The sequence below is a fragment of the Musca vetustissima genome, unplaced genomic scaffold (assembly GCF_032173495.1).
Source record: "Musca vetustissima isolate MV318-11 ecotype Yass unplaced genomic scaffold, APGP_CSIRO_Mvet_v1 utg27537, whole genome shotgun sequence".
In the NCBI taxonomy this organism is placed as follows: Eukaryota; Metazoa; Arthropoda; class Insecta; order Diptera; family Muscidae; genus Musca; species Musca vetustissima.
In genome coordinates, this window is record NW_026882770.1 from 308,489 (window position 1) to 325,164 (window position 16,676).

The window sequence follows — 16,676 nt, forward strand, 5'->3', positions numbered from 1 at the left end:
CCGAGTGGGTTTAAATTTTCAATTCCTTTGAATATATGCCAAATAAATCCTCATAAAGTAGGTTAACCCGGTAAAAAGTTATAATGTAAATGCCGTATAAGACTATACAAATCTGAAGGCTTAAAAATGGAAAATAACAGACTGACAGGTATTCTCACTCGATATTTCTGTCTACAAGTACATTTTTACATGATAGGATGCGCGAGAACAACAGAACTTGTGGGGAAGGCGGCGAAATATTAAAACATTTCCTATGCCGCTGCACAGTTTTTGAGAAATAATAATATTAACGAACTAAATGGTCTAAGCTAGTGTGAATGAAAATATTTTCTCATTGTCTATAACCTTTCACTGGCTTAAGTGAATGTCCTATAAAAGGACAAGGGTGTTGTAAACCACCGCTCTTTTCAACTTAATCTAACCTATCAAGTTCCCAAAATATATGATGTTCGGTCTAATGGTCGGAATTATTTTGATATTGGTACTACATGGACATTTATCGCCGATAGGCTTATAGATTATTCGTCGTTGACACCTCCTTTGAAAGGAATTTAAACGTACGTTCCTATTTTGACTGCTGGTTTTATTATACCCTCAGGGTGTATACATTTTGATACAATCAAATTTACCTCATCGAAAGATCGTGTTTCGACAGCATGAAAATATTTATTAAGAAATGTCCTTTAATGGATATGAACATCGTAATTTTTCTTTCAAGGCGGGAAATAATTATCCTCCTGGTACTGAGGTGGACAATCAAAAAACCTAAAATCGATTTAGTCTCATTTGACTGCTATGTCATGGTAAATTTCTATCAGCAGAAAACGAAATACCAAACTACAGACCTTTGTATGGGGGCTACGGAGAACTTTGACTCATATTGAAAATGTTCTGTGAAGATGTTTAGACACTAAGGACAAAAAATAACAAGTTACAGCTACTTCGTAATGCTAACGTATGGTAACTTCGGTTGGACCAGTATTGAGCTTTTATATAGGCAAGGTTTTTTGGTATGAAAATGTAATGTATGAATGCATATAACAAAAATTAGGGGTACCATTCTATGGGGACTACACATGGACCAATTACTTTTAAAAATGAAAACCAAAAATATGTAATAACGTACATTTCGGTTGATGACATGCCTGACCTGATCATTTTGGGAGGGAAAATGTTTCACCCAATGCCAACTAAAATTATAAAATTAAATTAAAAGAAGTAAAAAAGTGTCAGTCGGTGATATTTAGGGTGAGGACCCTATGTTTTGCGGAGGAGGTTATACACAGGATTTAAAATTCGTTTTATATAAGGTATATGTTTAATTAAATGTTGACAATTTGTGTGGGAGGTACCAGAAGGAGTGGACCAATGGGTCCCATCTTCAAACTTAATCTATTCATGGTAAAGATAATGGGTTATGCAAAGTTTTATTTTAATTGGACATTCCATTCGCCCGATATTGGATTCATATATATTAAAAATTTTAACCCTATGTGGGGGAGATACCAGAAGCAGTGGACCAATGGATTCCATCTTCCTACTTGATCTAGGCTTGATATAATAGGTTGCACAAAGTTCTGTAAAAATCGGATGGTCCGTTTGCATGTTATTATAAAATTAATTTTTAGCATAATTTTGACCATTTTGTGGGGGAGGTACCAGAAGGAGTGGACCGATATCGATACCCATCATCGAACTTAAACTAATTTTTGGAAGAAAAATTAAGATGTGCAAAGTTTGGAAAAATTGAATTAAATGAGTGGTACCGGTTTATGTGGTCTGTAAATTTTGGTAAATTTGGTAAATTATAGTAAATTTGGTTGAAAAGCGGTATATGGGGTACTGGACTGATATATCACATTTTCAATAATAAACATCTTAGGACGGACATATCATCATAGAACTTTATATATGGGTTATGTGCATTTTTTTCTAGGATATATGTTATCCTCTGGGAATCACTAATCACTTTACCTCCTAGAATTAGTTGATAGAAAATTCGCCTAGGACCTTTAACATTCCGTAAATGTGGAGGCTATGATTGACTCGTAATTAAAATATTCTGGGCAGCTGTTTTTGCCTTCAAAAAAACTGGGATGCCAAATTACAGACACTTTGGTTGGAAAATACCCCTAGGACCACCAACATATATTAGGTTGTGGAAAAAGAAATCCATTATTTTTTCGGCAGATGGCAGTACTGATAGATTTATTGTAAAGTATCGATCAAACAATTTCAGATTTATGCTCGTTGGAATGGTGATATTTTGGAGTAAAAAATTATTTTGCTGTTTTTTGTTTGGTGAATTCAGTTGTGAGTTACAGGGTGTTAAAAATGGAAGTGAACAAAGAGAAAACTCGATACATTTTACAGTTTTTCTTTGACAAATGCGAAAATGCAAGTCAAGTGTCTAAAATTGTGAATGGTGTTTATGATTCCGATACTGTAACAGCCATTTATGCGCAATGTTGGTTTCGTAGATTCCGTTCAGGAATTTTTGATGTTAAAGATGCACCTCGCATAGTTGACCAGCATGTTAGCAGTCGTAACATCGTCCATAACTGTTTTAAACCAATTACATTAAAAAAGGGATTTATTTTTCCCCAACCTAATATATATTAACCCTAGATGCCAATTACAGTCCCTTCGATTGGAAAATGAGTATAAAGTACCGAAAATGGACTCTTTTTGGTTATAGAGACTATTCCAAAAGTTGATCCGATACATCCCATACTTCTAATTTTTTCGAAAACTTATTTCAGTTTCATTTGGGATCACAGGACTTCCACAAAACATTAAACCTTTTGTTATTTCGGTCAATTATTGTTTTTTTTTATTCCCCTAGCTAAATACATGATTGGTCTGCTGCAGCTTGTCCTAGGTGATGCGACCTATCGTTTTCTAGAAACATTTGCTCTTCATGTGTTGATGACGATATTGATATTTGAATATGGGGGGAACTTCGGATACATTTCGCTAGAAAAGGGACAAAAGCCTCTTTTTACAAATATTGGAAACCACATTGAAAGAATTTTTCCTCCCCCGGTGGTATCGAATCCTTAACCCATAATTCGGTGTTAATATTTTACTATGGGTGGCGCTATCTCCTGCCATACCTATTTTGTATTATCCTCATGTGTTGATGTCAATGTTGGTTATTAGAGGCCAGGAGGCTGCGGGTGAAATTCGTCTGGAGAGGAATATATGCTTTTTTACAAATATTATAAAAGCAAGTTGAAATCATTTTTTCTCCTTTCTGGGACCCATAATCTGTATTTCAATAATTTCTTTAATTCTTTCTTAAAAATCACTAAATTTTTCTTCTTTCCTCTCTTAGACTGTTAGTCAAGAAGACAATGACCCCAGCTCACGGAATCCCATGCTATATGACCCCCTGCAAGATGGGGTCGTTAAGACATCAAAGAAAATGCAATATTTTGCAGCCATGGTTGGTAAGTAAACCCTCTAAATCCCCCTAACACTGTCAAAATAATAAAATGTCTCTCTCCCCCTCTCTCCTTAGTTTGTTTGGGTGCTGTATCTGCTGGTACTGCATTAGCTTGGACATCCCCAGTACTGCCACAGATTAGTGAGGATCCAAATGCTAATACCACTGCAAATAATTCTACCGATGGTTCTTCATCGCAACTGCAATTGACGTTAAGTCAGCGTAAGTACATAATATCATAAATCCAAATTGCAATCCCCCTTCTGAAGTGTTGTCAGATTTTAGTGGGTGGGTCTTAAATATACATTAAATGATCATAAAAATATTAAAGGCTACAAATCAATTCCAATGAAATAGTTATGATTAATACCTTCCATATCCCCACCTACTTCTCATTTGATTCCTAGTCAAGTGGTTCCCTAATGCCAGGTTTTTATTAGTTTTGCCATGCAATCATTGCAACTGTTGACAATAAATGACAACAATTCAAACATTGACGGTCAATTCAATTATGACAGTTGACGCCAGTTTCAAGTGTTTTATTTACTTTTTTGCAACAACAATTACTACTTCGCCCATTAAACCACATACATCCATATTGCAGGGCGTTAGAAAGTGCAGCCGTTCCACTTTGTGTGGTTAGCAATGATTTATCGGTGTCATTCTTCTTCCGTTCAGGGTGTTGATGACTACAACCCTTCTATTTGTGCAAGAAATATGATTGCACTATGATTTAGTTTTTTGTTGTGGTTTTCTTCTTCCTGACCAACTGAACCTGAACTATCCTATTTTTATTATTAGTGTGGCGTCGACTTTGCCATTGGCATTCATTTCCATTACCAACCATCCCGACTCTTGAGACTATTACGAACCGTTTCCATTTGCCTTCAATTGGCCGATGAGTGATAGCCACTAAAGTGCAATCAGCGGTTGATGAGTTGTGTGATTACAACGTTTCAAGTTGACTGTCCATATGTTTGTGTGTAATACACATGTATATATTTTATTTGTGTGTAACAATTGACCACTTGGGAGATACTTATTAGAATTTTGTTATATTAAAAGAAAAGTGCAACGCGTGTGGATACATTTTTTTCTATTCACACTATTGTTGAATCCATTTGAGCGAGAGGGTATAATTTCCAAACTTCAGGATGTTATTTAGGAATAGTTCGAATTATTATATATTTATAAAGGCAGAAGTGTACGTATATATGAAATCCATAAAAATCGATTATGTTATACGGCAGTGATATCTGGCTTGTGTCTAACACAATCACGCAAAAACTTCAGGTGTTCATAAACAAATGCCTCAGGATGATGCGCAGAATATTCAAGATCAACACATAAGTAACGTAGGGCTGTGGAACCTAACGAACCAGGAACCCATACAAAAGCAGACTAAAAGAAGGAAATGAAGATGGATAATAAATTTATACAATATAATCAGAATGACGCTTGAGGAGTAACAGGTGAAAAATATATTAAATCATTGACATGTGAAACATCAATTAGTTCGATCGGCTCCAAATTCTTATACCCTCCATCATGTGATGGGTATTCAAAATACCTTAAGGCGTCTCTGATGAATATTTCGAGGTAGTGCAAATTGAATAACAAATTTAATTAATAGCCAAATTTAACCTTTTTAATAAAAAGTGGTCATGGGGTCTAAAATCGACATTTCGATGACACACATTTTCGTCATATCAAACGGTATATCCCCTCATTATACAAATGGGTTGAATAAGTCATAATTTCTGTCGAGCACTATATTTCGATGGGCCGACACCAGTAAAGAGTACAATTTCGGGATGATATGATGAATATTAACATTTACCTAGTTGATAGGGACAGTATCTAGAGAAATTATTGTGAGTACCTGCCATTTGGCCTACCTCACAGTGGCTTAACCACAGGCGGCAGCTGATATCCTATCAGGAAGTATTGCACGTAGGACGGGTTGTGGTTAAATAATACCAATATTATTTTGGCAATGATTGGATAATATTAGGGGGATCAAATGAACCAATAACTTTATTTTTTTCTGTTTTTCTGTTCGCTCTAGAGCCGAACATCACAAAATTTTACATGGGGAAGGGAATCTGGCCAAAGAACAAGCATGACAATTTTGATAAACATCGGACAATATTTAGCGGGTCAAATGGACTCAGACTTTTGGGTGAGGGATTACAAATGTTGTATTCTGGAGCGTATATATTTATTTCCGAAGGACATAAACCCGAGAAGTTCATAGTATATCAAAGAGGAGTTGTTGGCCTTTAAATTGATACCAATTATATTGTTCTATGTACTTGGGTGTGGGAATTATTCGTAATTATTTAAAGGGGTCTATGTGTTAAGATATTATTTAGTATTATACTACAGGGCGGAAGGCTGTTCGCTTTGAAATATGTCATGAAGTTCCAGTTATGGTCAAGGATGACGCCTATATTTTTCATTGATGTTAAAATGTTATTTAGGGATGATGCTTCTAGTCGCTCTAGAGGTAATTACTATATGTAGAACAACACATATTTTACACGTTGAAGGGGATCTGACCTAATATTACAAGGGTCTAATCAATCAAAACCTTAAGATAGTTTATGGTGTCAATATTGACCTTTGAATGAATTCGGTTACATTCTTCGAGTGGTAACGTGCGCAAAAGCCAGCCAGACAGGGGGACGGACATTTGTCAATCGAGTTTAAATTGTCTGAAACGGATTTGATCCAAAGATTTCTATGATCACATTTTTTTTTCATTACATCGGAAGTCGCAGCAGTATAATAAAGTTCCAATAAAGTAGGTTATCATTGCAAATATATGTCAGTCGCAATATAATTGAAAGAGAAAGGTAATTGGACTATTATATAGTAGACCGGGGCCGACCATAAGATAATCTACACAACTACCAATTAATTGTAACTTTCTATGGAGCTAAAAAGCGGGCCTGGGAACAATTTCGCCAAATTTTTACCCTAAAGTGTGGTATTGGTGGACTTCTACTGTTGTTGACTTATGTTTTGATAAAAATACCATATAAGGATCCCTCCCTATTTGAATTTGTCTCATATTCGGTATTCTTATGAACGTCTCCTTCCTATTTCTGCAATTTATGTAGAATTTTCTCGAAATCGTATTTTAAAAGTCTTAGATCTTCGTAAATTACGACATCAATATAGGAGCGCCCACTCGCTGACGGAATTGCGGAAAGATCAGAAATATTGGCGCCGTGCAGTTTGTATACTAACGGACGACATTTTTACTAGTCCTTACATAAAAAATATATGAGTTTATTTATTTTCGTTGTTGTTTTTTCATTTGGAAATATTTTTTAAGTACTTATTACGTCAATAAAGGCTTTTCATAAGAAGTCAATATGACTTGGTCAATAGAAATTATCTTGTGATAGACGATAATTAAATCGAACATTATTTGGTTAGTTCTTGAAATAGGGACAAATTTTAGATGTTCATGTAATTGAAAAAAAAAATCATTACCAATACTTTGTAATCAAGAGTAATACTCGACAAAAATTCAGTAATTAAATATAATGTTATAACATTTTGGTAACCAAGCAAATTTTCCCAGAAAAGCTGTTATTTCATATTATACATTACCGAATGGGGATTTTACTCTTTACCCTTGGGATAAATCTGAGTTTTCAGCTTTTTAAAGTCATTAATAAAAAATCCTTCTACGGAAAATTTTCAATGTTAGTCCATATTTTGATTTTAAGTGTTTTTGAACAACATATTTTTTAAATTGGTCCTTGAAAAAATATTCATTAAAAAACTACTCCTGACGCATGTTCTTAAAAAAATTATTTTTCGAACATTTACGCATGTATTAGTCCCGAAAATATATACAGGTTCCATCCCATTTTCAGCATTTTAAAGACGTGGCCTCATATTTTGACATAAACCCCATATAAGGGATATGACACATTTTCAGTATTTTTGAAGAATAACCTAATTTGCTAGACCTTGCATATTTTTGGTATTTTAAAGTCGCCTCCGTAATAGATGTCAGTTTATTTATTAACTTCTTTTTTTACATATTTCTAGAAACCTGGGTTAGTTCCTTACTAGCTATTGGGGCCTTTCTGGGCGCTTTACCCACAGGTTACATTGCTGATTATATTGGACGCCGCTACACCGCTCTGGTTATGGATATACCCTTTATTGTGGCATGGACAGCAACTATTTTTGCTAATTCGGCTACGGTTCTCTACTTCGCTCGTTTTACAATTGGTAAGATTTTGAAACCCAAATATCCTTTTTGGTTCCATATATAATGTTGTTGTTGTTTTTACAGGTTTGGCTACTGGCAGTTTCTGTGTTGTTGCTCCCATGTATATTTCGGAAATTGCTGAAAGTAGTATAAGAGGCACACTGGGTACCCTCTTCCAGCTGACATTGTCCATTGGTATTCTGCTTGTGTATATTATTGGTGCAATGGTCACATGGACTACGTTGAGTGTGCTTTGTTTGCTGGTTCCGGTCGCCTTGTTTATTGGAATGTTGTTTTTGCCAGAGACACCAACTTATTTATTGAAAAAGGTAAGCATTAAACAATTTAAAACATACGCCCTGAATTGGACCTTGAAAAAATATTCTTTAGAAAATACACGCCTTGTATTGGACCCTGAAAAATATTCTTTAGAAAATCCACGCTTTGTATTGGGCCCTGAAAAATATTCTTTAATAAATCCACGCCTTGTTAAGGTCCTTGAAAAATATTCTTTAATAAATCCACGCCTTGTTAAGGTCCTTGAAAAATATTCTTTAATAAATCCACGCCTTGGACCTAAGGACCTACACTCCCACAGTGATCCTAAATCCCAGTTTCAGGATTCCAACTCTATTGGGTCACCCACAATTTAAATTGTACCAAATTTAGTACACAGTAGTAAGAATTTCCAAAACTGCCTAAATACCCCATCCTACACCCCGACAGTGATTCTAAATCCAAGCTTCAAGATTCAAACTCCATTAGGTTCATCCACAATTCAAATTGTACAAAATTTTGTACAGAGTAGTACCAATTCCAAAACTTTCTATATAACCAAATCCTACACCCCAAAGTGATCCTAAATCCAAATTTCAGGATTCCAACACTAGCGGTTCACCCACTATTCAAATTGTACCAAATTTAGTACTCAGTAGTAATTATTTCCAAATCCTCCTTCCTACCCCAAACTTACACTCCCACTGTCATCCTAAATCCAATTCAAATTGAACCAAATTTAGTATACAATAGTACCAATTTCCAAAATTTCCTATATACCCCAATCCTACACCCCCACAGTCATTCTAAATCCATGTTTCAGGATTGCAACTCTATCAGTTCACCCACAATTCAAATTGTACCAAATTTAGTGCAAAGTAGTACGAATTTCCAGAACCTCCTTCTTACCCCAAACCAACACCCCCACAGTGATCCAAAATTCTAGTTTCAGGATTCCAACACTATCGGTTCACCTACAATTCAAATTGTACAAAATTTAGTACACAATAGTACTAATTTCCAAAGCTTCCTACATACCCCAATCCTACACCTCCACAGTGATCCTAAATCAAAATTTCATGATTTCAACTCTATCGCTTCACCCACAATTTAAATTGTACCTAATTTAGTACACATTAGTACAAATTTCTAAAACTTCCTACATATCTCAATCTTACACCACAACAGTGCTCCTGACTCCAAATTTCATGATTCTAGCTCTATTGGTTCACCTAAAATTCAAATTGTACTAAATTTAGTACAATTAGGACTCATAAGTACTAATTTCTTACACTGAATCCTGACCCCAATCCCTCACCCCTACAGTGATCCTAACTCCAAACTTCATTGTTCCAGCTCTATCGCTTCACCCAAATCCAAATTGTACCAATTATAGTACGATTTAGTACTTTTCGTACATATGAGTACACGCTTTCAAAAACAATTTCCTTAAATATACTCTACATCTCAACCCTAATTCGCATTCCACATTTCAAGTTTTTAGCTCCATCCATTCCCATGCTACGAATTTGAACCAAATTAAGTACATTTCAGTACTTTTCGCATACTTTTAGTTCGAATTTTCAAAAACTCAGCCTTATCTGTCACCTTTGGATCAAGAGTTACCCTCAGCCAAAATTTCAAGATTCTAGCTTCAGCCGTTTTGTCTGGGCGTTAATGAATCGTTAAATCAGTCAGCCAGTCAATTACTTTACTCTTTTATTAGTATAGATTAAATTTGTACCAAATATAGTACCATATAGTACTTTTCGTACACATGAGTACACGCTTTCAAAACCATCTCCTTGGATAGACTCTACATCTCAACCCTAATTCGCATTGCACATTTCAAGTTTAGTACTTTTCGAATTTAGGATTATAGTTCGAATTTCCGAAAACCCTTTGCTACACCTATCCTACACTCCATCAGAGACCACCAGTCCAAATTTCAGAGTGCTAGCTCTACCGGTTCGCCAAATACAAATGGTATCACATTTAGTACTTTTCGTACCAAGTTTTTAGCTAAATCCATTCAAATGCTACGAAATTGTACCAAATTTAGTACATTTCAGTACTTTTGGCATACTTATAGTTTGAATATCCAAAAAGTTTTTTGCTACATCTATTCTACACTCCATCAGTGACCCTCAATCCAAATCAGTTCTACCTCTACTGGTTCGCCAAATACAAATGATACCAAATTTAGTACTTTTCGTACCGTTCTAGTACGAGTTTCCAAAAACCCAGCCTTATCTGTCACCTTTGGACCAAGAGTGATCCTCACTCAAAATTTCAAGATTCTAGCTTCAGCCGTTTCGCCTGTATTGGTCCTTGAAAAAATATTCTGTAGAAAATCCACGTCCATATTGGTACTTGAAAAAATTATTTTTAAATATTCACGTCTATAATAGCCTTTCAAAAATTATTTATAAAAATTTTATTATTGTCCTTGAAAAAAATTATTTATTTCGTTTTTCTCTCTTCCAGGGTCGTCGTGGTGATGCTGCTCTCTCCCTCAAATGGCTTTGGGGTCGTTATTGTGATTCTCGCACTGCGATTCAACAAATCCAAAGCGAATTGGATCAGGCCGGTGGTAATGCTTCCTTCTCCGATGTTTTCCGTATAAGAGCTGCTCGCAATGGCCTAATCATCTCCATGCTCCTGATGTTCTTCCAACAATTCTCCGGTGTGAATGCTGTGATTTTCTACACCGTACCAATTTTCAAGTCAGCCGGTAGTACTTTGGACCCCTCCATTTGCTCCATTATTGTTGGTTTTGTACAGGTCGTAATGACATTTACCTCGTCGCTGATGATTGAGAAGGCTGGACGCAAGTCGCTGCTGATATTTAGTAGTACCATAATGACAATTTGTTTGGCCATTTTGGGTGCCTATTTCGATATGAAAGATGATGGAAAGGATGTCTCTTCGATTGGTTGGCTACCCCTGCTGTGTGTGGTCTTGTATATGATTACATTCTCGGTGGGTTATGGTCCCATACCATGGCTTATGATGGGTGAACTATTCTTGCCCGATGTTAAGGCTACAGCTGTGGCATTGACTGTCATGTCCAATTGGTTTTCGGTATTTTTGGTTACGAAAACTTTTGGTTCCATGATTACGGCCTGGGGTTCGGATATGACATTTTGGTTTTTCGCATTCTGTATGTTTGTCGCCACAATGTATGTGGCCTTTATGGTCCTGGAGACAAAGGGCAAGAGTTCGTCACAAATTCAATCCTGGTTGGATAATAAATAAGGGGTTTGAGCGATCGGAAATTTGAGGGGGTTATTATTTTTTAAATAATTTTTTTAGAGATTAGTTGTAAATTAAAAGAATTTATTTTTTATTAGAGATTTTTTTCTGTAGCTTGTAAATAAAACAGCTCGATACCAAAAAAAAATTTAAATATTATGATTTAAAATAAATATTGGAAAATAAATAAATATTATATATATAAAAATATATAAATTTAATATAAATGTACGTAAATAGATGTAGGACTCTTTTGGTGGCAGGAATATGAAAGGATGAGTCAATCCAGTTCGCCTTCTTTAGCCTTCCACCAATAAGGGTTTTTGTTTTTTCTTAAGTTGTAGTATGGCCATTAGAGATGTATATTTGAATCATTTGGAAACATTTTTTTCTGTAATGCACTCATACAAAACTCAGGAATTTACTTTTCCTTCTCCACATTATTGACAAAAAAAAATCGAATAAATTGTTTCCTGGTGGTTCATTTCTTAGAGTAGTTATTAATGTAATTTTTATCAGACTATAGTTTTTTTTAAATATTTAAATTGTTATTATTTGATTTTTAGTTTTTATTATTTTGATTGATACTTTTAAGTTATTTATTTTATACAGGGTGTCCCAAAAAGACATGAATGAAAATAAAATAAATGATAAATAAATACAAAAAATGGGACCAGAATATTTGTTTTATTTATTTATTAAAAAAAATCCACGCCTATATTGGTCCTTGAAAAAATATTCTTTAAAAAATCCACGCCTATATTGGTCCTTGAAAAAATATTCTTTAAAAAATCCACGCCGCTATGGTCTCAGAAAAAAATATTATTTAATAAATCCACGCCGATATGGTCTCAGAAAAAATATTATTTAATAAATCCACGCCTATATTGGTCCTTGAAAAAAATATTCTTTACTAACATATACCCGCTACTTCGTTAGCGAATGTGGGATGTCTTTAAAAACCTATATCGACCATTATTAAAATGTTAGAACCATTTAGTACATATGTTCTCATATAGTACGTTTTTCAAATTTACCTCTATATCTCAACCCTACACACCCATTCCGACCGCAACAGAAATCTACCTCTATACTAAATTTGGTGTCATTAGTACACAGTAGTACGAATTTCCAAAACTTCCTACGTAACCCAAACCTTAACCCAACAGTGAACCTAAATCTATGTTTCAGGATTCCAATTCTATCGGTTCACCCACAATTCAAATTTTACCAAATTTAGTACACAGTAGTTCCAATTTTTTAAACTTCTTACATACCCCAATCCTACACCTCCACAGTGATCCAAAATCCAAGTTTCTGGATTCCAATTCTATCGGTTCACCCACAATTCAAATTGTACCAAATTTAGTACACAGTAGTTCCAATTTTTAAAACTTCTTACATACCCCAATCCTACACCTCCACAGTGATCCAAAATCCAAGTTTCTGGATTCCAACTCTATCGGTTCACCCACAATTCAAATTGTACCAAATTTAGTACACAGTAGTACAAATTCTAAAACTCTTACATATCTTAACCATACACCTCAATTGGTTTACCTAACATTCAAATTGTACTAAATTTAGTACTACATAGTACTCATAAGTACTAATTTCTTACACTGAATCCTGACCCCAAGCCCACACCCCCTACAGTGATCCTGGCTCCAAAATTCATTGTTCCCGCTCTATCGATTCACCCAAACTCAAACTATACCGATTATAGTACATTTCGTACACATATGTAATAAATTTCCAAAACTACGTTCATATCCCAATCCTACACTCCGACGGTAATATTAATTTCATGATTCCAGCTCGATTTGTACCTCCAAATTCAAATTGTACCAAATATAGTACCATGTAGTACTTTTTGTACACATGAGTACACGCTTTCAAAACTATCTCCTTATATCGACCCTACTTCTCAACCCGAATTCCAAATTTCTCAACCCGCATTCCAAATTTCAAGTTTTAAGTTCTTTCCATTCACATGTTACGAAATTGTACTAAATTTTGTACATTTTAGTACTTTTCGGATACTTATAGTTCGAATTTCCAAAAAATTCTACACTCCATCAGTGACCCTCATCTCAAATTTAAGAGTTCCAGCTCTACCGGTTCGCCAAATACAACGCCTGTATTGGTCCTTGAAAAAAATTCTTTTATAAATCCACGCCTGTATTGGTCCTTGAAAAAAATTCTTTTATAAATCCACGCCTGTATTGGTCCTTGAAAAAAATTCTTTTATAAATCCACGCCTGTATTGGTCCTTGAAAAAAATTCTTTTATAAATCCACGCCTGTATTGGTCCTTGAAAAAAATTCTTTTATAAATCCACGCCTGTATTGGTCCTTGAAAAAAATTCTTTTATAAATCCACGCCTGTATTGGTCCTTGAAAAAAATTCTTTTATAAATCCACGCCTGTATTGGTCCTTGAAAAAAATTCTTTTATAAATCCACGCCTGTATTGGTCCTTGAAAAAAATTCTTTTATAAATCCACGCCTGTATTGGTCCTTGAAAAAAATTTTTTAAAACATCCACGCCTGTATTGGTCCTTGAAAAAAATTCTTTTATAAATCCACGCCTGTATTGGTCCTTGAAAAAAATTCTTTTATAAATCCACGCCTGTATTGGTCCTTGAAAAAAATTCTTTTATAAATCCACGCCTGTATTGGTCCTTGAAAAAAATTCTTTTATAAATCCACGCCTGTATTGGTCCTTGAAAAAAATTCTTTTATAAATCCACGCCTGTATTGGTCCTTGAAAAAAATTCTTTTATAAATCCACGCCTGTATTGGTCCTTGAAAAAAATTCTTTTATAAATCCACGCCTGTATTGGTCCTTGAAAAAAATTCTTTTATAAATCCACGCCTGTATTGGTCCTTGAAAAAACTTTTTTTATAACATCCACGCCTGTATTGGTCCTTGAAAAAAATTCTTTTATAAATCCACGCCTGTATTGGTCCTTGAAAAAAATTCTTTTATAAATCCACGCCTGTATTGGTCCTTGAAAAAAATTCTTTTATAAATCCACGCCTGTATTGGTCCTTGAAAAAATATTCTTTTATAAATCCACGCCTGTATTGGTCCTTGAAAAAAATTCTTTTATAAATCCACGCCTGTATTGGTCCTTGAAAAAAATTCTTTTATAAATCCACGCCTGTATTGGTCCTTGAAAAAAATTCTTTTATAAATCCACGCCTGTATTGGTCCTTGAAAAAAATTCTTTTATAAATCCACGCCTGTATTGGTCCTTGAAAAAAATTCTTTTATAAATCCACGCCTGTATTGGTCCTTGAAAAAAATTCTTTTATAAATCCACGCCTGTATTGGTCCTTGAAAAAAATTCTTTTATAAATCCACGCCTGTATTGGTCCTTGAAAAAAATTCTTTTATAAATCCACGCCTGTATTGGTCCTTGAAAAAAATTCTTTTATAAATCCACGCCTGTATTGGTCCTTGAAAAAAATTCTTTTATAAATCCATGCCTGTATTGGTCCTTGAAACAAATTCTTTTATAAATCCACGCCTGTATTGGTCCTTGAAAAAAATTCTTTTATAAATCCACGCCTGTATTGGTCCTTGAAAAAAATTCTTTTATAAATCCACGCCTGTATTGGTCCTTGAAAAAAATTCTTTTATAAATCCACGCCTGTATTGGTCCTTGAAAAAAATTCTTTTACAAATCCACGCCTGTATTGGTCCTTGAAAAAAATTCTTTTATAAATCCACGCCTGTATTGGTCCTTGAAAAAAATTCTTTTATAAATCCACGCCTGTATTGGTCCTTGAAAAAAATTCTTTTATAAATCCATGCCTGTATTGGTCCTTGAAACAAATTCTTTTATAAATCCACGCCTGTATTGGTCCTTGAAACAAATTCTTTTATAAATCCATGCCTGTATTGGTCCTTGAAAAAAATTTTTTATAAATCCACGCCTGTATTGGTCCTTGAAAAAAATATGCTTTCATAAATCCACGCCTGTATTGGTCCTTGAAAAAAAAATTATTTTATAAATCCACGCCTGTATTGGTCCTTGAAAAAAATTCTTTTATAAATCCACGCCTGTATTGGTTTTTTGAAAAAAATTATTTTATAAATCCACGCCTGTATTGGTCCTTGAAAAAAATTATTTTATAAATCCACGCCTGTATTGGTCCTTGAAAAAAATTATTTTATAAATCCACGCCTGTATTGGTCCCTGAAATAATATTCGTTAAAAAATCCACGCCTGTATAGGTCTTGAAAAAATATTCTTTAAAAAATCGATGAATTTAATAAAAAAATATTTTTCAAAAATTCCCCTATTACAAATTTAATTTTGAATAGCCCTGTCTGTGTTTAATTTTTTTGATTTGATTATTATTATTATTATGTAAAATTAAATATTTAATTGTATTATCACTTAATTATTAATTTTCTAGATGTCTATTGTTAAATTAATTATTTTCCTTATCAATTAAATTTATAAATATATATAAATAAAAACAATTATAAACTACAAATATAATTGTAAAATAAAATTAAATTCTAAAACTCATCTCGTTTGATTAATGTTCTGCTTGAAGCATTCAATTGGCTCTCAAATGTCGTTAATGTTTACATTGACCTCGTTACACGAAGGGGAAGCGATAAAAAATAAAATTTTAAAAATATTTTTTATGATTTTTTTTTTTTTGCTTAAAGTGCGTTTTAGGCGCTTCTATGATTTATCGTCATGTTATCGCCAATACGATGTTGCTGTATAACATCTTAAATGCGTATACGTCAGAGTGCAGGAAATATTGAATCCGACTTGATGTGCTGATAAAAATACTATAATTGAATTTTTTATTTTATTTCCTACAAAAATGTGAAAATATATTTTTTGTGATTTTTTTCGTAACTGCATTTTTTACAAGCAACAATGTAGAAGAATGATTCCGATTTTTGTACTTTGATACACCTGTCAAAATATGCCCCACCCCCTCCATTTGTATTAGACAGCTGCTCTTTTACAAATCAAACCGAACATTTCCAGTTAACAAATATAACAATTGACCTAAACTGCGCCATTTCCTCAAAATTATCACTACATATTTTTAAAAAATTTTCAATTTCCCTCATGGAACATTTTTTACAAATCTGGCGTCGTCTATCAATCTCATATCAATCATTTATTTTATTTTATAAATAATCATCGTACGAATAAAAATTCTTGTATCGAATGATAACCCTAGGGTACAACAAAACCGACAACATCATCATCGGAATGACACCTCCTCCATTCTTATCAGAGGGGAACAATGCAACAAAAAAAATATGCATATTGTTGCAATGTCTATGGAAAACGCCCCTCAATCGGAAATTTATGTGTCAATCTCAGGAGGAATATAGAAATGATAATTGCAATCCTATTGTGAAACATGTGAATGTAGTGATAATAAAATAAATGGAATATAATGTAAAAGGGGTA

At 34.0% G+C, this 16,676-nt stretch overlaps 1 protein-coding gene across 2 annotated transcripts in view; it reads left to right on the forward strand.

Moving 5' to 3' along the window:
* LOC133329442 (facilitated trehalose transporter Tret1-2 homolog) overlaps positions 1-11,219 on the forward strand; it is a 34,165-nt gene extending 22,946 nt beyond the window's left edge. For both annotated transcript variants that reach the window (XM_061537916.1, XM_061537915.1), the window contains exons 2-6: positions 3,338-3,452; positions 3,524-3,670; positions 7,520-7,705; positions 7,770-8,014; positions 10,449-11,219. In XM_061537916.1, coding sequence (XP_061393900.1) covers positions 3,338-3,452; positions 3,524-3,670; positions 7,520-7,705; positions 7,770-8,014; positions 10,449-11,219 — 1,464 coding nt within the window. The remainder of the gene's footprint in view (positions 1-3,337; positions 3,453-3,523; positions 3,671-7,519; positions 7,706-7,769; positions 8,015-10,448) is intronic.
* The last annotated feature ends 5,457 nt before the right edge of the window (positions 11,220-16,676 follow it).